Source organism: Heterocephalus glaber, unplaced genomic scaffold (genome assembly GCF_053883595.1).
Source record: "Heterocephalus glaber isolate CG9 unplaced genomic scaffold, H.glaber_assembly_v1.0 deba00001072, whole genome shotgun sequence".
NCBI classification, from domain to species: Eukaryota; Metazoa; Chordata; class Mammalia; order Rodentia; family Bathyergidae; genus Heterocephalus; species Heterocephalus glaber.
The window spans coordinates 897,576-924,082 of record NW_028258189.1 but is presented as its reverse complement, the minus strand read 5'-3'; the positions used below and the strand labels follow the sequence as shown (position 1 = coordinate 924,082).

The 26,507-nt window shown below is 49.4% G+C and overlaps 1 protein-coding gene across 4 annotated transcripts in view; it reads right to left on the bottom strand.

Annotated features, from left to right (window-relative positions):
• The window catches only part of Tbl1x (transducin beta like 1 X-linked), a 210,516-nt gene that overhangs the window by 20,951 nt on the left and 163,058 nt on the right, over positions 1–26,507 (bottom strand). For 3 of the 4 annotated variants that reach the window (XM_004867357.4, XM_013066478.3, XM_087209899.1), the window contains 2 exons: positions 6,092–6,237; positions 3,478–3,733 (listed from right to left, as the gene is read on the bottom strand). In XM_004867357.4, coding sequence (XP_004867414.2) covers positions 3,478–3,733; positions 6,092–6,237 — 402 coding nt within the window. Of the gene's footprint in view, positions 1–3,477; positions 3,734–6,091; positions 6,238–21,648; positions 21,761–26,507 lie in introns of all 4 variants that reach the window. The other variant, XM_087209900.1, reaches the window with a different exon arrangement.

The following is a 26,507-nucleotide window of genomic DNA, read 5'->3' as shown; positions in this document are numbered from 1 at the left end:
CAATAGTTCTAGCTGGTCAAGTTTACAGTATAGTCAAGCACACTTCTTTTTTTTCCCCAGTACTGGGAATCGAACTCAGAACCTTGCGCTTGCCAGGCAGGCGTGGCACCACCAGCTACATCCCCAGCCCTACAAGCACACTTCTTCACATCTTTTCTGTAAAGGATTTTGGTGAAAAACCCTGGGCAGAAAAGGACTCACTGTTCATTTGGTGGCAGTTGTCGATGACTACACTGCTCCTGCTCCAATGTGCACAAAAAAATACGAAAAAGCCTGCAGTCCTCAGGGGCGAGATGCCCACTGCCTTGAACTCCAGCCCTCCCTGGAGGCACTGTGGCGACCAGAAAAGCCACACTTGCTCCTCTTCTGAGGATCTCATGGGGCACGATGACCGGAGGCGGCCTGGTGTCCCCGGCCAGCCTGCAGTATGGGGCCCTAGTGAGCTCAAGGAGGTGCAGAGGACACTGCACACTGGACACAGGCAGCCTGGGAAGGCTCCGCCGGATGGGTGGGCTGGTCTGAGCAGGGTACCAAGGGGTCTTGGGCTGTGGCTCGGGGCGAGAGCCTGAGCAAGGGCCACACACCTGAGGGGGGGGGGACTCGGTTCTTTGGGGCTGGGGGGTCCTTGGAACAGCTCCATTTGAACAGGCACCCATCCCCCGATGTGGGGATCTGAAGAGGGGCAGGGGACATGCGCTTCTTTGCTCCGGCCTGTTATTGTTTTGGGTACCAGGGATTGAACTTGCGAGGCAGGCAGCGGAACCACTGAGCTAAATCCCAGCCCTGTTCTTTTATTTTTTAAGACAGGGTCTCGCTATACATATAGTTCAGGCTGTCCTTGAACTCTGCAGCAATCCTGCTTCAGCCTCCCAAGCTCTGGGATCACAGGCACCACCACACCAGGCTCTGGCTGGGATTTAAGGAACTTTCTGATTCGGTGTGAGTTGGTGGCAGGTGTTCCAAGCTCAAGCAAGTTTCATGACGAGTTGCTAAGAGAAAAAGAATCCAGCACTCATCTTCCTATGGCATGGAGTGTCCCCAGGGTCCCACTGTCCTCAGGCGGATACCGCTACAGGAGGGGCCAGGGCCAGGGTATTTCTGCCATGCCTGAGAGCAATCAGTGCCTTGAGGGGGCAGAGGCTCCCCGGCAGGCAGGGAGATGACAAGCATCTGCTCCCGAGACAGGGTGGACAGTGATGGGGTGACCCTCGCCGTGGCGGCTCCTCCACACAGGCAGCTCCCACGGGAAACACCACCATTCCTTCCGCATGTGACCCTGCCCTGCCCTCCAGCACCATCCTGCTCCCCTGCTCCAGAGCTGTTTCTCCACAAAGTGACCATCTTGGTTCCAAGGCTTCCGGCCCCATGTGGAGCTGCAGGTGCTCCAACCCACCTGCCCCAGCCCGGTGCTGGATCCCAGCAGGCTCGGGGACAGTGTGACAAGCCATGCTGAATGCTACAGCCACGGCTAGGGTGCTGAGTGTCCCCCTAGGCTCCGGTGGTAAAGGCTTGGTGCCGAGTGGGACACTACTGGGTGGTGGGGCTTTGGGGCCGTGGTCTTGATGGCTTTGAGACCCTGGTCTCTCCACTGTACTTTCTGGCTCGGACATAAGTGCTTTGCTCTGCCATGTGCCATGTGCCACACTGGCCAGAGGCCCAAAGTCATAGGGCCACCTGATACCGGTCCGGAGTCTCCAGAACTATGAGCCCAAGCAAACACTTTCTTTATAAGCCAGTTCCCCAAGCGTTTTATTACAGTAACACAAAGCTGACTAAGTCACCCTTGAGAGAGCAGGCTTGACAAGGGCTGCTTCTCTCTCACCTGGTAGGAGAAAATAGATTTTTGCAGAATGAAAGCTATCTTCAGGTCTGGCCACTGCTTGGGGAGATGCCACCACAGCACAGGGGACAGCCTGTCTCACAGCAGGACAGGAACACAGAGGAAGTTGCCATGCAGGGCAGGAAGCTGCTGCGCAGGAAGAGGTAGTGGCTCAGGAGTTTCCCCTCCGCATATGAAAAGTGAGCTGGCCTACAGGTCCTCAAACACAAAAGCTCCCTCCCCAGAGCTGCAGCATGCTTTAAGGCACATGCTTTTCTCTGCTCTATCCAGCTCTGGGCCACTATGGACATCGTGCTACGATTTCTTCAGATTGGAAATGAAATCGCTGAGTTCAAACATTTGCGGAAAGTCTTCCGCACAGACACTGATTTCTCAGAGCTCACCAATGACTGGTGACTTGCTGTGATGGGAGACTGCAGGAACAGCTGCAACTGGTTGCTTTGCTCTTCAAAGCTTGAGAGTCATACCCCACATCAGCGGACAGGCAGTGAATGATGTGGTGGGACACGCCAGGTCTTTTCTTCTTTTTCTGCTCCAGAATTTTAGACCGAATGAATAGTGACTAAAGACGCTGCAGTCTTGGTCTTTTTATTCTGTGCTAGGCACATGGCCTTTATGTCACTTGTAGAAACTACAGTGGACCCTGCAGTTATGACTGGCCTGACAGATGAACAAGTTGGGTTATGACTGGAATTTTAGTGTTAACTTACCAACAAAGTCTTGAGTTATGACCCAAATGCCGGCCACCTGTATTTCCAGGTGGTCTCAGATACAAATTGAACCCTTAAAGAGCTCTGGGTCTCTCTAAGGTCACTGAGCTCTGCCTGTGTACAGGAGAGACTCTGAAGGCTGTGTAGAGGAGCCTGAGCCTTCATTGTAACTTGAGTTCCAACCAGCCCTCGCAACGAATTGAGCTCATTGGTCAAGGGTCCACTGTATTGGACAATTTGTAGGATTTGGCCTGATTTTGGAGCCAGAGAGACAGACTTCCAGAGTTTACCTGCTTGGGCCTGTGGCTGGCAGCTGGCCACAGGGCTCAGCTGCAGGCTATAGCCTCATCGGGGCGGCCGGCCAGCCCTCTGCATGTGCGGAGGCCGTGGAAACGGGCCGCTGGGATTGGGTGCCAATGGCAGTCTTCTTGACCCTCTACGGCTGCTGGGGCTGCCTGAGGGCTTGGAGGGAAGTAATCTCCAAGGAAGGAAGAACACAGACACGCCCGCACACACACATGCACAGACATGTACACATGCTCACCACATGCAGGCACGCCCCCCACGCACACATACACATACCCACACATGCATGCATGGACCTCATGCAGATGCGCATGTACTGCATGCACACACACACACACAGGTGTGTACCGGTATGTTGTGAACGTGGAGCCTGAAGCAGAGCCCCTTGGTGTCTATAAAGCAGTGTGCCAAAGCAGGGCCACGGTGTCTGGTTAGGCCCTCTGGCTGACTTATTTGCCAAATACTCTTGGGCAATTACCCAAGAGGGACTAATCTCCTGGGCTTTAAAAAGACCAGAGAGGATGCTGCCCCTCACCTGGGCCTGTGGCCTGAAGTTATCACGAGGCCACCTCGTCCCCCAGACAGGAGATCCAAAGGAGCCAGCAGACAGCACGCACTTACTCATCGCGCCATTCTCTTCCCCGTTCACAGTGGCCTCTCCGTTCTTCGGTGGGTTTTGCTGAGAAACAGCTGCTGGGGCGGTGGCGGCTGCGGTCGTGGTCGGTGCTGCTGCAGCCGCCGCCGAGGCCGCGGCGCTGGCTTGCTGCTGGGCGAGCTTCTCCCGGAACGCCTGCTGCCGCGTCTGCACCACATCGGGCATCACGGCGTCGATCAGGGACAGGGACTCTATGGGGCGGCCGTCAAACACCGTGCCATCCTGGGGGAGCAAGCAGGCAGGCCGTGAGCTCCGGGAGCAGGAGGCTCAGGCGAGCGGGTGAAGGCCGGGCGGGCGAACAGCGGCAGAACGCAGGACCTGACGCTGAGCAATACCCGGCTGAATCCGTGCGCTGCGGACCTCTGAACACAGCCACATCGTCAGATGGAAATGGCCACCCCCTGGAGCCATTCTCCAGTATGGGTGGGTCGGCCTCCAGGGGGCCCTGCTCAGTGTCCGGAGCCCCTGCGCTCTCCTGCCACCTAGTGGGTGGAGGCCAGGAATGCTGCGCGACAGCCTGGAGGGCACAGGAGGGATGGTTCTTGCGCAGGCGGAGGGGGTCCGCATTTATGTGGGAGGGGGGTGCTTTGGGATCACCCAATCCACGCCGAGAGGTGACTACACCACTCGGAGCTAGATGCCTGGCACATCTAATTTCATAAGTACTGATGCTACTTTGAAAGGACTCCCAGGATTCCAGGTCTAGATTAACTATGGCCCTTACACAACTGACAGCACAACTGCTTGGTTCTTTTTTTTTTGTACCTGGGATCGAACTCAAGACCTTGCGCTTGCAAGGCAGGCGGTGGCACCACTGAGCTAAATCCCGGCCTGCGTGCTTGGTTCTGAGTCCTAGCTGTTGGAGCATCCTTTGCTTTTCTGCTTCCCACCTAACCTGAAAGCATTTCCACACATGCTTAGAAATCCAGGAGAACGCTCCTTCCCCTTCCTTCAGAAGCACTCCCAATACTGGAGCCACGTGGAACTCAGCGTGCCTCTGGGTGTGTCTGCTGGCGGTGCAAACATGTCTGTATATGCTCTGAACCCCAACTACCTCGGAAACGAGGAAGAATCCAGGGGCAGACGTTTCAGAGGAAGAGTAAACAAAACGTTGCCCCGGATAATCCCAGATGACAATACAACATTTGAGAAAAGAAAAAGAACGCAAAGCAATCCAACATCCCCTCCTCACGGCCCGTGCCCTGGATTCTGGCCATGGAGTGCTTCCCTATCACCTTCCCGCCTCGTGAAGGCCCCTCCCAGTGGACTACCCGGCGTCCCAAAATGCATTCGCTGACACAGCAGTAAAAACACCTCCTCCTTTAAACTCGGAAGGCTATTGTCTGTCTGTCTCTCCTCTCTCTCTCTTAATGACAGGAAATGAGACATCTTTCTTTTCCCTCTAGACATAGCAGCCTTGGGATTGAGGAAGTCAGCACCATGAACACGTCTAGGCAGATGAAAGAGACAGAGATGCACAGGTGGAGGAAAACCAAGTCTCAGAGTCTGAGGATCTGAGAGCTGGCGAGGGATCTGACACTTGTTTGTCCTCAGGATAAAGAGATAAGACAGGGCCTGACAAGGCTGGTGGAAGACCTGCAGGCACCCAATATAAAAAGGAAACAGGAGCTGGGTACTGCCATGGAAGAAGAGCGCCAGGCAGGTAGAAGCCCGGTGTGTGCCAAGATGTGGGTGTACGGAGGACGATCCCTAAGGGGGATTCCCTAAGGAGGGATCTCTAAGACATCAAACAGGATGGATCACTTTAGCGTTCCAAAGACAAAGTGGTGTATGCTGCCAGGTCTGGGCCACAGCCGGGTGCCTGGGTCGTGGGAGGAGAAAGATGGGCAGAGGAAGGGGCTGGGAAGCGTGCAGCCAGGAACAGGGACTCAGGGGAAGATGCCAAGGGACTACTGGGTCACAGGAGGAAGCCTGCGTGCAGAGCCAGGCGAGGGGAGTGCCTCGGATCTTGGACAAGCGATTCTCCAATTTGGTATGACATCGGCACGGCCCTCAGTGGCTCCACTGCCACAAATGGAAGGGCATGCAAGTGAATCGTGCGGGGCTTTTAGTTATAGCCCCACCCTCGCCCGCAGCCACCCCACCAGCCGAGTAACAACTCATCCCTTGACATCCTCTCATGAGGGTCACCGTGTGTGTGCCCCCAGCGCGCCCTCTGCCAGATTCACACCATAGGGATCCTGTCCTTGAGTGCACGGTGGGTCCCTCTTTACCCAACCTGCTCCGAAGATCAAGAGCAGAGAGCGAGCACATCAGTGTCTGTGTGCAGAGCCGGTGCCGGCTCCAAGGTCTGCATGACTTCTGCATTGGCAACGGACAGTCCTCGCCAGCCAGCAGCCCGCAGGCGCAGCTCTGTGTGCGTGTGAGGAAAGCACAGGCCCACCCTGGAGCGGCCTGGGACACGACACAATCATCTCTCTCCACTTGCAGAAAGTTTTAACACCAAGGGAACAGAAATCCAGTGTGAGGAAATTCACACCCATGTGCTGGGCTCGCGCGTGGGGGGCTTTGCCGCCAGGCAGCCAGGCCCCTGGCCCCAGCCCGGGATCCTCCACGTACCTCATTGATGCTGATCTCAGCCTCCACGTACTGCAGCCCCTTCTGCAGGATGGAGATGAGCGCGGCTGGGGGCACGAGGGTCCCATTGATGTTGGACTGGCTGATGTGGCTCTCGATCCCAAATGTGAAGGCTGAGTGGGAAAAACCTGCAGGGTGAAGAAAGCCAAGGTGGGTGAGGATCAAGTGGCAGACATGGGGACGGAGGTGTTGCCACTGAGCTGCTCCGAGAGCACGCTGGGTTTCAAATGTGCTTACGGAACAGGCAGGGCATGGCCACAGGGGGCTGCTGGCATCCAGCAAGCAGACAGAAGGGGATACAAGACCAGGGCTATTGGGACCCCAGCCCCTTCCCGTTTCTCTCTCGGCTTCCTGTCTACCAAGAGGCAAACCACACTGTTCTACCCCATGATACCACCATTATGCTCTGCTCACAGCAAGTCCAAAGGCACTGGGGCCAACGGACCATAGCCTGAAACCTCGGAAACCGTGAGCCCAAATAAACCTTTCGTCACTATAAGCTGATTACCTCAGATACCTGGTTACAGTAACAACAGAAAGCTAATAGAGGTGGGCATTTTGAAGACATGATGAGGTGCCAAGATAAAGAACACAATACCCCCCAAAATGCTCTGACCACAGCACACTGTACAGGGCTGATTCTTTCCTCAAGCAATTGCATAACTCTGGCCTCCACCCCCCCAGGCCTGGGCCATTCAGGACAGCCATTCAGCCTTTGCAGTAAGGTTTCTCCTGGATTCCTATCACTTCTGCACCATCATGAAGTTGAAAAATGTCCAGTTGAAGCAGTCAACGTTGGGGCTACCCACATTCAGAAGCAAATATGAATGCCCTGGTTGGACGTTTCTGTCACAGGAATTCAAGTGTCGGGGCCCACAGACCCCAGTTCAAGGCAAGCTTGGTGGTAAAGTCTCTGTCCCCTGCTATAAATCTCACACACACACGCACACACGCACGCACGCACGCACACATACATGTGCCACTTTTCTTCAGCCCGAGGTAACAGTGCCTGGCTCAGAGCACTCCCAGGTGCACCGCATGAATGAATCATGCTCTACCACCCAAAGGGAACGACACGGCTCTGGGCTGGTCAGTGTGATACCGAGGCGGTCACTTTCTTGAAAAATCAGGAATTTCCCCTTTTCTGTTTTTATTTTTTTCCTCAGCATCAGGGAAGGAGCCCAGGGCCACACATGTGTGAACATATGCTAGGTAACTGCTCTGCCACCAGGCTACATCTCTGGCCCTTTGCTGATTTTCTCCCCTTTTTCCTAAGGGATTCCTCCCTGTAAGCTGCTAATAAAAGAAACGCTTATGAGTTTACAGGCATTTCCAGATAAGCTCTGGAAGACGGCAGTGTTTGAAAGAAAATGTTCCAAAACATTACCTTGGAGTTGGGGGCAATAGCTGTCTCAGGAAGAGGTAGCAACAAGACAGAAAGAGGGACTGGGAGGGGGTGCAAGGCGGAAGGCGAGGGGACTGGGAACGTCCAAGAGCCCTCTGTCGGGACAGAAAGATGGCACCGGGAAGTGCAGGCTGTGGGGAGCTAGGTCACCATGACCTGGGTGCAGGGGAGCTCGGACTCCTAGAGAGGTAGAGGCCCGGGGGAGGGACCCTGCTGGGGAGTAGCATGGACCCCATGCTCGGCCGCCTGGCCAGAGGTGGGAAGGGCCAAGGCATCCCATGCTGTGGCCTTAAACTCTCACACTCCCCAGTTTCCCGATTCCACATCCTGGGTGCTCCTGCCCCTGGTCACCCGCCCCACCCCACAGCCTCTGCAATAACGGGAATGCCCACCAGGGGGCAATGTTCCTCCAAGAAGGAGCTGCTGCGTTTCTACTCTCCTTCCTCCTTTCCGGGTCTTCTCTCTTCTCCACTCCTCCTCGGGGATGCATCCACTCTTCCTCCCCCACCGCCTGGTTCTAATGAACCCATCAGATACACAGCTGATACTTATCTAATAGAGCAGCATGGTAGCTGCTATTAATTTTATAATCAGTTGCACAGAGCCCTGTGTACCTCCTTGCGGGACTGTACCTACCCCAAACGCTCACCTCTCCCGCCTCAAGCTGTTTGGAGGCGGGGCCTTTGGAGGCGGGGCCTTTGGAAGCGATTACACTGAGAGAGTCACAGGGTGGTGTCCCATGACTACAGCCTGGGAGCTCCACAAGGAGACAGGGGAGCGCGCCCCGGGCCTCACCATGTGATGCCCTGCTCAGGATTCCACCGAGGCCACGACAGGACCGTGGACCTGCAGAACTGTCAGTCCAAAGAAACCTCTTTTCTGGATGAAGCGGCTTCCCTCAGGTGTTTTATCAATGACACAAAACAGACTCACACTGGAGGACAAAGGCAGGCCCTTTACGGGTGACTATCTTTTCCTTTTACCCCGCTTTTTCTCTCCATAGCCACCACCATTACCCCGACGACCACAGCTACCAATGGGTGCGTTAACTTTCTTATTTCTCTTCTGTATTTCGGTTATGCCTTCAATGCAGATTCCACGTCTAAACCATGTTGGTAAAGGCCTTCGGCTAAGGCTTGGTGAAGGACTCGGAGGGGCAGTCAGATGGACTCAGGCTATGGGGGTATGAGATTTCTCCCCAGCAAACAAAATGGTGGAAAGCAAGAGAAAGCTACATGGGGTGCCATGACCTCACTCGTCTTGGGGTAGCGGGGTTCATCCACCGGTCACGACCGGAAATGAAGCCCCTTCTGGAAGACACACTGTACGTGTCCCTAGTCACCAGTGAGACAAGTCTCCTGCTGACAGCCTTGCGTCAGTCCCCTCTCTTGGGCTGGACCTACACGGGCTCTACCCCAGTGGCCTTTCATTCCATTTGGCTCCTGATTTCCCCAAGGCCAGCGGGAGGGTGCCGCGCTGAGGGCCAGGGCCGTGTCACGTGACTTGACTGGGCCTCTGTTTCCCCTCTTCAGCGTGGGGCTAAAAATCACCCCAAGAAGCTCACGAAACAGATGTGGAAACAACCAAGGCCCACATACTTTTATTTACTTATTGTTTTAAAAACTGGTTATACACATCTACGGGTTTCATTTTGGCACATTTGTGTATGCGCGTGACATACTTTGTCCATCCTCCTCCCCTGCATTCCCCAATTAAGAATTAATTGATTTTTGATATGGGGGATAGAACTCAGAGGACCTTGCGCTTTCGAGGCAGGCAGTAGAAACACTGAGCTAAATCCCTGCTCCATCCGTTTTCTTACAAATGACAAGTTTTATTCTTCGTGGTGAATGAAACTCCACTGTGTACACATATCACACTTTCTTTACCCACTCATCTGTGGACAGCAGCTAGGCTGTTCCGAGCCCTGGCTTCTGTGAACTGTGCCACAGTAAACCCGAGTATGCAGGCACCCTGTGGCATGCCGGCTTTAATGCTTTGGGGTACAGCAGGGAGTGGCACAGCTGCATCTGTGTTTAGTGTTTTGCGGACCCAGATCTCTTTCAATCAAGACAGAAGACAGGGAACTCTTAACTCGTGTGTCCCAGCTGGCACAAAGAGGACAGGATGAAAGGGCCAACAAGATCCAGGCCCAGATTCATTCTGAAATGGGGAGCTGCTCACTAGGGTCTGAGTGCCCCTCCCCTCCATGCTGGAGAGGAATACTCAGCATGACATTAGTGAGGGTTCTGCCCTCACGAATGGGACTAAAAGCTACTAACAGAAGCGCGAGCTCCCTGGCCCGCTGGGGAATGATGACACAGTGAGAAGGCGCTAACTCTGAGGGACAGGCCATCAGAGACACAGAACCTCCTGGGGCCTGCTCTTGGATTGCCAGCCTTCGGTACTGCCAGTGACAGATACCTGTTGTTTATCAATCACCCAGTCCAAGCTCTTTTGCTACTGGAGCCTGGACCGAGTCCAGTGATGCCTAGGGCAGTGGTGGTGAACCTCTTAGGGCTTCCAAGGATACAGAAAGTCTGCTGTGGCACGCGTGGCATGGGTTCACCACCATGGGCCCGGGGACTAGGTAACCCAGGCCGCCTGGCCACTTCCTCTTGGGTCATGGTCTCTGGAGCCCTGCCATATGGCACGGAAAGGTGCAAGGCGCCCTCGAGGCCCCTCAGACGGTTCTCTTCCAGGGCTGGCCCAGCTCCCACCCCCGCCTGGCCACCCAGGCCAATGAGCACCTTCATTCTGGGACCCCTGAGGGTGAGACTTCCATGCCTGTGCCGCATTGGCCGACCCTCGGCTTCCGCCTCATCTTCCCTCCAGGGAGACACACGCAGGAGCAAAGAGGGAATGCAGGGGACACATGAACACTCGGCAGGCCGGGACAGTTCAAAGCGGGGAGAAGAGAAGAGGGGGATGGTTTGCGTCCCTGCCCCCTCCCACCCACCGTCCTGGAGCCATCTGGAAGCCACCCGGCTCGCCGCCCCCTCAGACAGGCTCTCTAAGGAGCCACCAACAGCATCCTGACCTCCACCCAGGAGCCGCTTCCTCCCCGGCTGACAACCAAGAATGTCCCCATCCCTTGCCCAGCTGACCCCACCATGGCTGAGAACCAGAGAGCAGAGGAACTGATTCCCCCAGAGGCCACATCTGTGCTCTACTCAGCTCCACTTCCGCTGGACTCCGGGTTGCTGCAGTGAGGAGCAGGCCGCTGGCCATGCGCAGTGCTGGCAGGTAACTCAGGAAGAGGCAACGAGTGGGCGAGGTGAGAATATCCCCAGGAGGAAAAGGGGTGAGACCGTGGCAGTCTGAGGAGAGCTGAAACAAGGGCCGTGGTTTAGAAAGGATGGAGAGGCCCAGGGACCGAAACACTGACAGTGCCCGAAGCAGGCTGTGAGGTGTTGGCCCCGAAATGGCTTGTTTCTAGAAGCGAGTCCTGCCAAAGCCTACGTGCCAAGGTCAGAGTAACTCACACCCAGATTCCGTTCCCACAACGAACACCTTCTGACTAGAGGGACGGTGTTCTCATTACAACCATATATTTCGTCGATTCTGTTCCTAACTGCAGAATGCTTTGTCTTGTCCTTTATGAGCCTTGCTTACATCGATTTCCACAGAAACCACACCTAGCCCTGCCCTTGCTTGTAGCTCGCCTTTACCCCAATAGATTGCCCATAAAAATCAGTGCCTGGGACTGGCCAGCCCCTTTGTCAGCTGCACCAGCACTGGTTGTCCTGGCACCGGGCCTTCTCGCTCTTCCTTCTCTCTTTTATTAGTTTTTTCCCTCAGGCCTGTGTCGTATACTGGGCAGGATGCTGGAACCTGACTACAGGGGTCTCCAGTAGTGACAACTTCAAAAGTAAAGTCCTGTCCACTTGGAAGGAAAAGTGCTGTGGTCTCACAAGAAAGGAAACAGTCTACATACGAACCTGACTCACCAAGCCAGGCAATAAAAATAGGATTCCAAACACACCCAGTGGGTGCTTTGTGGCTTTGCAATTAGCATGGTAGTAGCCCCTCACCCCTTCCACAAACCACCTGAGCTGGACAGTATACCGTTATGCCCAGCTGAGGCTGACCTGACTCATCAGCAAAACCCGCTCAACTGTCACCAGCAAGTCCTTAGAAATACCAAATACCGCTTGTTCAGCAGAGAAGGGCAGGCCTTCAATCCGCCGGCAGCTGGGGGTAAGTTCTGCATCTCCAGCTGTAAGCACACACCAGGGGCAGCAGTCTGTGGCCCCGAGGGCAGAGTTTTTGTTCTGAATTTAGCACGTCTGCATAGTTAGAATACCAATAGCCACTCAAAGCCAGGGAGCACAGGAGGGTTATTTCTAAATTGTCCAGCTCAGGGGTTGGCAAACGGAGGCTCACAGGTGGACTCCAGGTTTGCAAGTCAAGTTTTATGGGAGCAAAGCCAAAGCCGAACTTGTGAGTTGACGAATCCTTCCTGGCTGCCTGCATTCGCCTGGCAAGGGTGTCATTGGGTAGTTGCATCAGAGATAATAATAAGAGCACGAAGCTGAAGACATCTGCTCTGCTTCCTTACAGGAGAGGTGTGCCGATCAATCACACACACACAGGTACACACACACGCACACACACGTAAAGCCATCACCAACCACAGATTCTCTTCTCTCCCCGCGTCCACAACCCACCAGTCTTTCCTTCACTCCGCCTCTGGATGCCCCCTCCCTCTTGACCCTCCCGTTGGACCTCTCCTCCTAACACACCTGACAATGATGACAGGAACAATGGGGGCGGCTCTGGGCATGAGGCAGTGGCAAGTGAGCGTTATGTGTGCCACTCCCTGCAACACGAGCCATCACGGTGATCGCACTGGTTCCCCAGGGTGGAGTAGCCCGCTGCTCTTCAGACTGGGCCTGCAAGGCCCAGGGCCAGAACCAAAGGCCCAGGTGATGGCCCTCCCCTGGGCCTGGCCCTCCAGACCTCCTGTGCGCCTTCTCTGGGCGCTACTGGGACAACACAGACAACAGCCACAGCTCCAAGGAGGAACGGTTTATTTGGCTCAGTGGGTTCAGCCCGAGATTAGCTGGCTCCACTGCAGAAATAGCAGGGTGGCAGGGCCTGGTGGAAGGCAGCTGCTCATCCATGCCAGCCAGGCAGTGGAGAGAAGGGAGGAGCAGGGACAAGAGCTCACCCCTGCAGGTCACCCGGGTGACACTTCCAGCCAGGCACCGCCTCCTACAGCCAGGAACTCTGCTGGTGAGTACAGCGCCCCATGTCCTAACCACCTTCCAAGGAGTGATGGGGTCAGGTTGGCCTTGAATTCATTAAGTAGCCCAGGCTGGCCTGGCCTTGAACTTGCAGAGATCCTCCGGCCTCAGCCTTCAGAGTCCTAGCATCATTTGCATATACATATACATATATATATATATATATATATATATATATATATATATATATGTATATGTATATGTATATGTATGTACTGGGGATCGAACTCAGGTCCTCGCGCTTGCAAGGCAGGCAGCAGCACCACTGAGCTAAATCCCCGGACCTATTATTTTTTTTTTTGTATTAAATTCTTTTATTGGTATGTTGTAGGTATACAACACAATTACATTTCTCATTGGGAATTGTACCTTTACATAATGCATCTTGGTTCTTATTTTTTCCCCATTCCTAGCCCTCCCTTCATGCCTTCCACCCTTCCCTATTTACAAAGACTTTATTTCCATTTTTTCCATTTCTCATCATGTTTTCCTTTCCCTTCTTTCCTTTCCCCTGCCCCTCCCACTACCCCAACCCCTTTGGACCTTTTCTTCCTAATTTTGCATTATCGATTATTCATTCTAATCATTAGTACATTTTAGGTATACAGTATGACATTCATCATTGGAAATTTGCACCTTTACATAGTCTCTCTTGGTTCTTTTCACCCTTGCCCAGCCCTCCCTTCAACCCCTTCACTCCTCCCTATTTACAAAGATTTTGTTCCTGTTTTTCCATTTTCTCATATGAATCCCATTCCCTTCTATCCTTTCCCCTAGCCCTCCCACTTCCCTCCCCTTTGCCCTTTTTCTTCCTATTTCACATTACCTATTATACATTTAGTCCTTATTTACACTTTCAGTTTCTGACACCAGAGAAACTATTTGGTATTTACACGTGTGTTCCTATTTATTTCACTTAAGAGTATTGCCTCAATGTGCATCCACTTAGCTATGAATGTCTCTAATTTCTCAGTTTTTATGGCTGAGTAGTACTCCATTTTATGAAAAAACCACATTTTCTTGATCCAGTCTCCAGTTGATGGGCATTTGGGCTGTTTCCAAGTTTTAGCTATTACAAACTGTGCTGCTATGAACATGGGTGCACATATATCACTGTGGTATGATTCTTTTAATTCTTTGGGGAAGATCCCCAGCAGTGGAATAGTGGGGTCAAATGGGACTTCTAGTCCTAGATCTTTGAGGTGTCTCCATACTGATTTCCACAGTGCTTGCTCCAGTCTACACTCCCACCAGCAGTGGAGCAGGTTCCTCTTTCCCCACAGCCCCACCAGCATTTGTTATTGGTTGATTTCATGGTAGCAGCCATTCTTTCTGGAGTGAAGTGGAATCTCAGTGTTGTTTTCATTTGCATCTCTTGAATGTGCAAAGTGATATTGAACATTTTTTCATGTATTTGCTATTTCTACTGCTTTGTCTGAGAAATGTCTGTTCATTTCAGATGCCCATTTTTGGATTGGGTCTTTAAATTTGGGAGGTCTGATCTTTTTAAGTTCTTTATAGATTTGAGATAGTAGACCTTTGTCTGAGGAAGAGCAGGTGAAGATTTTTTTCCCACATTGTGGCTTGTCTCTTCACACTGCTGGTGGTTTCTCTTGCTGTGCAGAAGCTTTTTAATAAGAAGAGATCCCACTTGTTGATTGTTTGTGCTAGTTCACGGGCAAATGAGGTTTTGTTGATAAAATTTTTTCCTACACCGATGTCTTCAAGGGTTCTACCTAACCTCTGTTCCAACTGCTTCAGTGTTTCTATTTTAATATTCAGGTCTTTAATCCATTTTGATTTTAGTTTAGTGCATGGTGAGAGATATAGGTCTAGTTTTAATCTTTGGCAAGTTGAAGCTCAATTTTTCCAGCACCATTTATTAAAGAGGCTATTTTTCCTCCAGTGAGGGTGTTTGGCTCCTTTGTCAAAGATGAGATGGCTGAGTGTGTCTGGCACTGTTTCAGGATCTTCTAATCTGTTCCACTGGTCCTCAGGTCTGTTTGCCAGTACCATGCTGTTTTTATCACAGTAGGTTTGTAGTAGAGTTGCAGGTTGGGGATTGTGATACCCCCTGCCACGTCTCTGTTACCTAGAATTGCTTTTGCTATTCTGGGTCTCTTCTTGCTCCAAATGAATTTTTGGATTGTTTTCTCAAGGTCTATGGAGTATGCTGCTGGGATCTCAATTGGAATTACATTAAATCTATATAGCAGTTTTGGAAGTATGGCCATTTTCACTGTATTAATCCTTCCTACCCAGGAGCAGGGAATATCTTTCCATTTTCTGATATCATCTTCAATCTCTCTTTTCAGAGTGCCATAGTTTTCAGAGAAAAGGTCTTTGATTTCTTTCGATAGGATGATTCCTAGGTATTTCAGTTTTTTGGATGCTATTGTGAAAGGAATTATTTGCCCTATATCTCTCTCAGTGAGTCTGTCATTGGTGTAGAGGAAAGCTATTGATTTTTGTGTGTTGACCTTGTAACCAGCTACTCTACTGAATTTGGTTATTAAGTCTAGAAGACTTTTGGTGGAGTTCTTGGGGTCTTCTATATAGAGTATCATGTCATATTCCTTTTATTTCTTTCTCTTGTTTAATTGCCGTGGCTAATATTTCCAGAACTATATTGAACAAGAGTGTTGATAGTGGACATCCTTGTCTTGTTCTTGATTTTAGTGTGAACAATTTCAGTTTTTGACCACTTAGTATGATATTGGCTGTTGGTTTTTCACAGATGGCTTCTATCAATTTGAGGTAGAAACCATCTATTCCAATTTTTTGTAGGGTTTTTATCATAAATGCATGTTGGATTTTGTCAAATGCTTTTTCTGTGTCTATGGAGATAATGATATGGTTTTTGTTCTTGGCTCTATTGATATAGTGTATTATATTGATTGATTTGTGTACATTGAACTATCCCTGCATCCCTGGGATCAATCCCACTTTATCAGGGTGTATGATCTTCTTGATGATCTTCTGCATTCTGTTTGCCAGTATCTTATTAAGGATTTTTGCATCTATGTTCTTTAGCGAGATTGGCCTATAGTTCTCTTTCTCAGTTGGGTCTTTCTCTGCTTTGGGGTTCAAGGTGATGATTGCTTCCAGGAATGAATTTGGGAGTATTGCTTCCCTTTCAATTTCATTGAAGAGTTTAAACAGTAGTGGCAGCAGATCCTCCCTAAATGTCTGTAGAATTCAGCAGTGAAGCCATCAGGGCCCGGGCTTTTCTTAGTTGATAAGTTTTTAATTACATTTTTAATTTCATTGGTTGATATTGGGTTGTTCAGAATTTTTAGGTCTTCTTCGTTCAACTTTGGTAATTCATATGTATCTAGGAACCTGTCCATTTCTTCTGTGTTGTCCATCTTATTGGCATATAGGTTCTGGAAGTAGGTATTGATGATCCTCTGGATTTCTGCTGGGTCCATTGTAATTTCACCCTTTTCATTCCTAATTGGGTGGATTTGGGGCTTTTCTTTCCTTTTTCTGACAAGGTTGGCTATGGGTTTGTCAATTTTGTTGATTCTTTTGAAGAACCAACTCTTGGCTTCATTGATTTTTTTGTATCATTCTCTGAGTCTCCATTGCACTGATTTCTCCTCTGATTTTTATAATTTCCTCCCCTGTATGAGCTTTGGGGTTGTCCTGCTCTTCTTTTTCTAGAAGCTTGAGGTTCTGTATCAGGTTGTTTAATTGGGCTCGTTCTGTTCTCCTAATATGTGTATTCACTGCTATGAATTTCCCTCGTAAGACTGCTGTCATTGTGTCCCATAGATTCTGATATGTTGTAATGGCATTGTCATTTAATTGAAGGAACTGTCTGATTTCATCTTTAATTTCCTCTGTGACCCATTGGTTATTCAGAAGTGTGTTGTTCAATTTCCATATGTTTATGAAATTTTTTGAGTTTCTTTTGCTATAGATCTCCAATTTCATTGCACTATGGTTTGATAATATACAGGGGATAAGTTCAATTCCTTTGCACTTACTTAAACATGTTCTATGTGTGAGTATGTGGTCTATTTTGGAGAATGACCCATGTGCAGCTGAGAAGAATGTGTATTCTGATTTTGTGGGGTGGAAGACTCTGTAGACATCTGTTAAGTTCATTTGTTCAAGAGTTCGATTGAGTTCTAGTATTTCATTACTTATTTTTTGTCAGGTTGATCTATCTATTTGTGATAGTGTGGTGTTGAGGTCCCCCACTACAATTGTATTAATGCATATATGACTTTTCATGTCTGTTAGTATTTGTTTTATACAGTTGGGTGCACTAGTGTTTGGTGCATAGATATTTATGATTGTCATCTCTTCTGCTTGGATTCTTCCCTTTACAAGGATGTCGTGTACTTCTTCATCTCTCTTAATGAGTGTTGGTTTGAAATCTACTTGATCTGCAAACAGGATAGCTACTCTTGCTTTTTGGGGGGTGCCTGTCGCATGCAGTATTGTTTTCCACCCTTTCACTTTCAGTCTATGAGTTTCCTTTTGACTTAAGTGTGTTTCTTGTATGCAGCATATTGTTGGATTTTGCTTCTTGACACATTCTACCAGTCTATTTCTTTTGATAGATGAATTGAGACCATTAACATTGATGGTTATAACTGAAACATAATGACTTGTCATTGCCATGACCTTTTCTTTTTGTTGGGTTCTCCCCCTTTACATTTAATTTCTTGTCATGCCAGATGGGTTCATTCTGCTTTGTTTCCTGGGGCCGTGATCCTCAATGTCTGTTCCTAGGATATTATGTAAAATTCTTTGGAGTGCTGGTTTGGTATTCACGAAGTTCCTAAGGTGCTCTTTGTCATGAAAGTATCTTATTTCTCCATCCATTTTGAAAGATAGTTTTGCAGGGTACATCAGTCTGGGTTGGAGGCTGTTTTCTTTTAGGGCTTGGAATATGTCACTCCAAGCTCTTCTTGCCTTGAGGCTTTCTGTTAAGAAGTCTGCTGTGATTCTGATGGGCTTTCCTTTGTATATGATGTTTCTTTTCTCTGACTGCTTGTAGAACTTTGTTCTTCTGTTGTTTCTGGAATCTTAACACTTACATGCCTATGTGTAGATCTTTTTTGATCAAGGCTATTTGGAGTCCTATATGCCTCACTTATCTGTATGTCAAGCACTTTTCCCTTGCTTGGGAACTTTTCTGCCATTATTTCTGTGGAGATTTTTTATGTCATCTCCCTTCTCTCCTGTTTCTTCATTGATCCCAGTCAGTCTTATGTTATTCTTCTTTGGATCATCTAGCAGCTGCTGGATTGATTTCTCATCTTCCCTTATAATTTTGAAGCAATTTTTCTTTTCCTGGTCACTAATTGCGATCTTATCTTCTATATCTGAAATTCTGTCCTCACATTGGCTCATTCTGCTGTGTAGCCTTTCAATGGAGTTTTTAATCTCCTGGAAACCTATTTGCATCTGTTTTATGGATTCCATTTGTTTCTTATGCTGGGATACCATCATGTTCCTGAGCTCCTCTCTAGATTTATTAATCATGTCTTGCACTAGGTGCACAATTTCTCCTGTTATCTGAGAAATTATTTCTGATTTCATTTTTTCCAGATCCCCTTTTGATGCCAGTTCAGTGAGTCCACATGATTAAGTATCAGAGTGTTCCAACCCCTTTGGGGTTGCTCTAGGTGATCTGGAAGTCTGGTTTTGAGACTTATTTATGTGTTTTCTCATTTCGACTGTGGCAGGGGGCTGTTAGAACCTGCACAGATTAGCTCCTCTGAGCTGGGAGAAGTGGGACAGGGGCCGGGAGTAGCAGTAGGGATGGTGACCCAAAAGCCCTTTCCTGTGGGCTGGGAGCAGCGGGAGGGATGGTGGCCAGGAAGCCACTTCCTCTGGATCAGGAGTGGTGGGAGGGATGGTGGCCTGGAAGCCCCTTCCTCTGGGCCAGGAGCAGCAGGACAGAAGGTGGCCCAAAAGCCCTTTCCTCTGGGTTGGGAGCAGTGGGAGGGATGGTGACCGGGAAGCCCTTTCCTCTGGACCAGGAGCAGTGGGACGGTGGCTCAGAAGCCCCTACCTCTGGGCTGGGAGCAGCAGGACTCAGTACCTTGGTCTGGTGGTCTGGTGTCCTCTGTGTGTTTGTAGTGTGGAACCAGGTTGCTGCCTGTCTACAGAGGGGTGATTTGGCCTCTTCTGCATGACTTGGGACCTCAGTAGGGCATGCATAGACCTGCCTGTCTGTAGTGGGCTAATTTGGCATGTTCTGTGGGACTCAGGACCTCGGTAGGGCATGGGCAGACTTGCCTGTCTGCAGTGGGGTGATTCGGCATCTTCCGCATGACTCAGGACCTTGGTAGGGCATGGGCAGACCTGCCTGTCTGCACTGGGGTGATTCAGCATCTTCCGTGCGACTCGGGACCTCGGTAGGGCCCCAGACCTATTTTTTTAGCACAGTAAGTCGTAAACAAGGTACTCACTCTGGTGAGGCTCAAGGCTTTCCACAGTATAAGACACAAAGACATTACCTGGATCTTTGATGATGTTTACACAATGTGAGCAAAGTTAAGAAGAGACGAGATAACAAACATACAAAATCAGATCAAGTGACAGAAGAATCCGGGCTGACTTCCCCATGCTTCTGGAGACCGCACACTTAGTCAGGTACTCGGAGGTCTAGGTCTGCCCTCATTAGCTCCCCGGCTCTCTTTTCTGACCGATGGGTGAACAGGCAGCATCTGCTGATCCCCCTCAATGCCAAAATTCTAGATCGAGAAGAAAACACATCAATTTCCCAACAAAGTGTGGGGGATTTCAGCTTACAGAGGTGACCGAGAGAGGACACAGAGAGGTTAATGCCACTGAAAGAATCATTACTTATAGCTCTGGAGAGAAGGGGCCACAGCACAGCATGCAGGGCAGGGTGAAAGTTATTGCACACAGGGCAGGATGCCGGGAAAGTGAGGGAAGAAGTGGGATTGCATCTTCCTGACCAGAAGGAAGGGAAGTCACCAGGTGGGACATCCCTGATTGGACAGGAAGGAAAAACGTGTGTGAGATTCTGTGGCTGGGAACTCTGTAGTAAGATTTTGGTGCACTTGGAAGTCACCTTGTGAGAGGGAGGTGAGCAACTCTGGTCGCTGCTCAGACCCTAGGATGACACATGGAAGGCAAATTGCCACATCCGTCCAATTGACTGGGTGAAAGAGGAAGGAAGGGTGAGACAAGTGAGCCATCACAAAGCCAAAATGGAAGAGGCTAATTTTTTTAATATTTTAAAAATAAATTTCATTTTATCCCACTCCCTCCCTCAAGTCCCCTCCCCTCCCTACATACAAAAGATTTGTTTCCATTTTCACTTTTTTTCTTGTCCCTTCCTTCCTTCCTTTCTCCCTCCCTCCTCCCTTGTTTCCTTCCCATTTGAACATTTTCTTCCCATCTCCCAACATCTATTATACATTTCAGTCCTTATTTCCACTTTCGGTTTCTCGCACCAGAGAAACAGTGTGGTGTATTAACATGCGTGTCCGATTTATTTCACTTAGGAGTGTGGTCTCAAGGTGCATCCATTTAGCTATAAACGCTAATTTATACGGAGCATGCTCTTTTGTTTCTGCAGATATTGACAGGGCGTGGTGGTGGGAGAGCGCTGGTAAAAATAAGACAGGACAGAGGCCAAGGGGTTGAAGGGGGAGCTGGACCGAATAAGCTGATGGAAGAGGACATGCACACACGTGCGCACGCACTTATGTAACGAGAAACCGTCAATACAGAAGGTAAAAGAGCTAGAAACTGCATCCTTCCCTTCGGGGCCCCATTTACTGTGGGTTTGTGTCTTTTTCAACAGTGATGGCTTAGTCTCAACAGATCATTTCATTTCCTGCTCGAGAGGCAACTCTTATCACACATCAACTTCTTTTATCCACGATACAGAGCACAAAAACATGCCAAGAATTCCTTGGGATCTGCAGCCTGAATCACGGAACACGTTCACATCTGCGTCACGTTGCATTAACTCCTGGTTTTCTGACAACATTCTGTTACAGAAAATGGAGTGCTGGGAGAATGGTTTTACGGCTGCAGACCGGTTCAAGGTGACTGCCAGTGGCAAGGTGGAATTTAGTGTCAAACAGAACTGCCTCGGATGGCATCCAAAGGAAATACCAGGAGGCGCTCATGAAAAGCAGGTTTCACTTAGGACATCTGGCCTGTCACCCTGGGTGGATGGCTGAGTCAGTATGGCCCTGACAAGTGCAGCCCATGTGGAACATGGGAATCATCTCAGAGAGAAAGCAACACTCAGCTCATGCACCAGAGTGCAACCCCTCCCAGGGCCAGGCCGGGTGCAGGATGAGGAGACCAGCCACATGCAGGCCTGTTGGGCCCACAAGGGGAAGCGTGCTTTCCCATTCAGAGACAAGGGGTGTGCATGGAAGCCTCTGCCCCAACTCCAGCCACCCCCTGAAGAAAGTGAGGCTCAGAGAGAGTCTTGTCCTTCAGTACCACAGAGTGGGGCCCCTGGCTTCGAACCCTTGGGGGTTTTGGATCCATTGACTGGATATCAGGAGCTAGGATTTGCACCATTAAAGCTCAGAATTAAAACAGAAACAAATATATGATTTGGGGAATAACACAGAAAGCAACTTGGAAGATGGAAGCAATAACACATTATTGTATCATCAACGGAGCTCCTCCTATTCTCACACCGGGGAATTGGGTCCTGATAGCCACCATTTTGGTTACTGTTAAGGTTTAGACCTAAAATGCTGCCCAAAGGTCTCCTGTTTGGAAGGTGATTGGATCGTGGGGATGCTACATTCACCAGTGGACTCTTCCACTGATGAGCTTAGCATGTGAATGTGCTGTTAGGAGGTGGGGCCTGGCTGGAGAGGTGGCCACTGGGGGAGTGGCCTGGAAGGGTGTATTCTTACCCTTGGCTCCTCCTTTCTGTCTCGGCTTCCTGGCTGCCATCCAGTGAACAGCCTTCCTCTGCCATGATGTTTCTGCCTTGGACTCAGCTGACCATGGACGAATTCACTGAAACTGTGAGGCAAAATAAATCTCTACTGCTTTAACATGCAGGTTCTAGTTTTTTGTCCCAGTATGGGGAAATGACTAATACGGTTATTAATACTCACTGAGCACATATGTTACCTGTTACTTGACCTCTGGACTTAGCTTTCAAAACCGAATCAATGGCTTCTGGCTACGCAGGTGTCCGCATCTCACCTGGGATTAATCTGCTGCCAGCCCCACTTTCTAGTCTCTTCTCCATCCCGTCATGGACACTGGGTTCCCTTCTCCAAAGTGGTTCTTTCTCTCTAAACATGCTGGGCTTTGCTGGGCCTTGGGACTTCTTCTTAACTCAGGCTCTTGAGCTCTTGATTTTCCTTCAAATACTTTACCTTGCCTGGAAAATCCTAGCTCCAGACCCGGCTCATGTGCTGCCTTAGCTATGAGTCCTGGCCTGGGTTCCTGGGCTCTCGTGGTGCCATTCCAAACATTACACTTACTAGCTTTGGTGACAGACAACTCTAAATATCCAAGATCCTCCCCAGGCAGGGAGGAAAAAATTAGACTCCCCTCATCTGTCCTCTAAGCCTAGCACCAAGGGTAGTGCCACCACTCAACAGGCGACCTATCAAGAGCTAGCTGAGCAGCTGAAAAGAGAGACAAGCGCCACACGCCCGGACACCAAGAACTATCAGGCAGCACTCATTCCTTCCAGGGTACTCTGAACTATTCAAAGTAGCACAAGGACAAACATTTGAAAATTTAGTAGTTGTTTTCATGTGCGTTATGCAGATGAACAGAAACTTAACAGAACTAGCGTACCAATGTCTACTGGTATGTTTTTAAAAAATTACATCAATTTAAGGAAAAGTGTTAATAAATATGCATGAAATACTCCAGGTGTATGCAAATATGGTAAAAATTCAAACAACAGTGAAGAACAGAGGTTGAAAAATAGGAATTCAGACAGTGGGAGGGATACAGATATTTTCAATGGGGAGCAGGTACAGAATACTCGCTACAGGCACTCTGCTAGGCGCAAGAGTGAGGAAACCCTGGGGTCTGCTAGGGCAGGGATTACTCAACTACATCCTGCCAGACAAACCTGGCCCCTTTCCTGTTTTTGTAAATAAAGTTTTATTGGGGTACATCTGCTCTCACGGGTTTACTTATTTTCAATGGCTGCTTTTGTTCTACAAAGATAGAGGTGAATGGTTGACACTCAGACTAAAATATTACTCTCTGGCCCTCTACAGAAAGGTGCCTATTCTCAGAGAGACCAGAGCTGGGACCATGGGGCTAAATTCTTAGGAAAGCGGTTTTTGGAAGCCCAACTTGTTTTCTGAGGCCAGCGTCACTCCGATACCATACTGGACAAGAGGACTCCAAAAGGAACATACCAGCCTGGCTTTTCCTCAGTAAGGTAAATGCAAATATAGCAGACATGGCACTAGCGAACCAAATTCAGCAGTATATCAAGAGAACAAAATGTCCCAGCCAAGTGGAGTTGATTCCAGGAACACAAGGTTTAATGTCAGAAAATAAATCAACAACTTCACTGCACTGAAGAATCATGAAAAGTTACTTAAAAGAGGAAGATTCTGCCAGCAGGTATATGAAAAATGCCCAACACCACTCTGCATTAGAGAAATGCAAATTAAAACCACAACAAGCTATTGCCTCACATGGGTTGGAAAGGTTACCATCAGAAAGTTTAAAGATGGCAAGTGGTGGTAAGGGAACCCTTCTATACTGCCCACAGGAGTGTGAACTGGTGTGGGCATTATAGAGTGCAGAAGGAAACTCCTCAAAAAACTAACAGGACTATCACGCCTCAGCAATTCCACCACATGGAGAGGAGATCTGTATATCGATAACTTGTCACAGTGGCCAAGAGAGGGGACCAACTGATGCGTCCACCAGATGAATGGATAAAGATAATGTGGCCCTATGTGTGGAACGGAATCCCAGTCACCTTTCACAGAAGGGCATTCTGACATTTGCAACACAGACAAAGCTGGAGGATACTGTGTTAACTGAAATAAGCCAGGCACAGAAAGACAGCTACTGCATGAATGTATTTCTATGGGAAATCTAAACGAACAGAGGGCAGAATGGTGGCTCCCAGGGGCTGCTGGTCAAATGATGCAGAAGTTCATTTATACAGGAGAAATAAGACCAAGAGCTCTCCTGTACACTGTGGCAACCACAGTCAAGAACAATTTCCTGCATCTTGAAAACTGCTCATAGTGCTTAACTGTTCTCACCATGGAAAATGGTAAGTGTGCGAGGTAATGCATCTGTTAATTAGCTCCAAAGAGGTATGCATACATATTTTGAAACAACAGATTTCACAGCATAAATACATGATTTTAGTTGTCAATTAAAACAAAGAAGGAATGAATGAGGAAGATCTGGAGCCAGATGGCCTGTTCTGAAAGGTAGCACCGTACTCCCTGGCAGCAAGTCAGACTCTCTCAGTACCTTGTTTTCTCATCCATCAGGGGTGAAGCTATTTCTACCTCCTTGGAACTGGTAGGAAAAAATAGCTTCATTTGTCAGAATCACAGCTGGCATACAGAAAGTGCTCAATAGCGGCGATCTCCTGGGACTGTACCACAGCGGTGATGGGGCAGGAGGTGCCCAGTCGACAGGGAGGGGTAAGGGCCTGGAAGATGGTGCAGTGGAAAAAGCACTATGGAAAGAAATGTTTGAACACAAGCTGCATTTTTATATTAGTTCTGTGGACTGAATGGGTCCCCACGCTTCCAAATCCCTATGTTGAAACCCTCGCCTTAAAAGTGGTGGTGTCAGGAGGTGGTGCTCTGAGAGGTGCTGAGGTCCCGAGGGTGGAGCCTCATGGATGGGATCCGCGCCCTCATCACAGACCCCAGAGAGCTCCCGCCCTTCCACCGTGTGAGGACACAGCGAGAAGGCGCCATCTATGACTCAGGAAGTGGGTTCTCACCAGGCACCACATCTATCACCACCCTGTTTTATCCTGGACTTCCGGCCTCTGGAACTGTGAGAAAGTCATCTCTGTCGTGTGTAAGTCACCCAAGTCTGTCGTGTCCTGTGACTGAGACAAACTGTCAGGATACGAGAGCAGAAGCAGCTTCCCCTTGGAGGTAAGCCGTGGCCATAGAGGAACAGCAGCGACAGTTAGTGTGAGACCATAGTAAGGAACCCGGAGGGAACGGCCACCCAAGGTATTAGCATGGGAGTCGGTGCAGAGAATGGAGATGGGGAGCAGTGACAGGCTGGGATGGGCACTTAGAATGGGGACAGCAGCAGAGCAGGACACTGACCAGGTATCGAGGTGGGAGGGAAAGCAAAGGACACCACCCTGGGACGGGACCTCAGGAAAGGGACAAAGTCGTGTCTGACAGTCCCGATGCCCTGTTTGGTAACTCGTCTGGGGAGGAGGAAGGGCAATGGAATTTGGCAGGGAGTAAACTACGTCAAGGCTGGACAGCTTTAAGGTCACATTAGGGTTTCAGAGCAGGCAGGCCTGAAGTGGGATGGTGAAGGAGCTTCGTCAACAGGCACTTTGCTAAGTAGTTCTTTTATTCCACCTAAAACAGGAAACATGAACTATGTTGGATTTCTGTACATCATCACTGACATTTTTTTTCTTAAATTTTGAGACAGAGTCTTGCTATGTAGCCCAGGCTGGCCTCAATCTTATCCCGTCCTCCTGCCTCAGCTCCAAGAGTACTGGCATGCACCACCATGCCTGGCCCACTGCTGACTTTTAAAGTAGGAAGGGATAATTTAAGACTCGTACATGCATCTTTAACAGAATCTAACCTTTTTTGAGTGTTAAAACAAATGGAAGATGTTTTGCTACATATTTAAACCAGTGTAATTAGAAACACTTAACTGATTTTTATTCGAATTGTTTCCCCCTTCTAACAAATAAACAACCAGAAGAATGGCCCAGGCTTATATGCAAGATTTACCTAGTTTTCATTTAAAAATGTAGTTTTTTATGGACTTAGTGGAAATGGGGGACGTTTCTGTTCTGACAGATATAAAAGAATTCATGAAAGAGATGATCTATTAGTTACTTTCCCATTGCTGGGACAAAATACCAACAGCTGGAACTTAAAAGAGGAGAGGTGTATTTGATTCATGGTTTCCAGTAGTTCAGTCCCTAGCCAGCGGGCTCCAAGGCCAAAATAGCATGGTGGAAGGGTGTGGTGGAGGAAAGTTGTTCAACCTAGGGCAGCCAGGAAGCAGGAAGACACAGGAGGGGAACAAGAATACAGCATTACACCATTCCAGGTTCCCTCCCCTACCGCTTCTAAATAGGCTCCGCCTCCACACAGATGAGGGAGACTTTGAGGGAGTATTTTAGATCGAAAGCACAACAGATGAGAGGGGAGAATCTTGGCTAGCACTCACAAACAAATCAGTAAACTTCACTAAGATCAAACCACCAAAATTGAACTGGAACCAGGTAGCTGTATGGTTATGAACACCCAGGTATGCAAAAGAGCAACTTGTGTGGATTCTTACATTTTGCTACCCTAAGTGGCTCTCATCAAACCCAAACACCAGTGATGGAAACAGTCTTGTCCAGCCAAGAGGCATCGGCTTACAACTAGCAGCAATGTGAGTGGGATTGTAACTGAACAGGCAGCGCTTGCTGTGGGTTCCCTCACAGCCCCACGGATGCCCGGGCTTGGGCGAGTGTCCGTGGCTGGCCACGCTTCACATGGGTCACCACACATCGCCGAGTGTCACACACAGTTCCTACGCACTATTCCCCCGG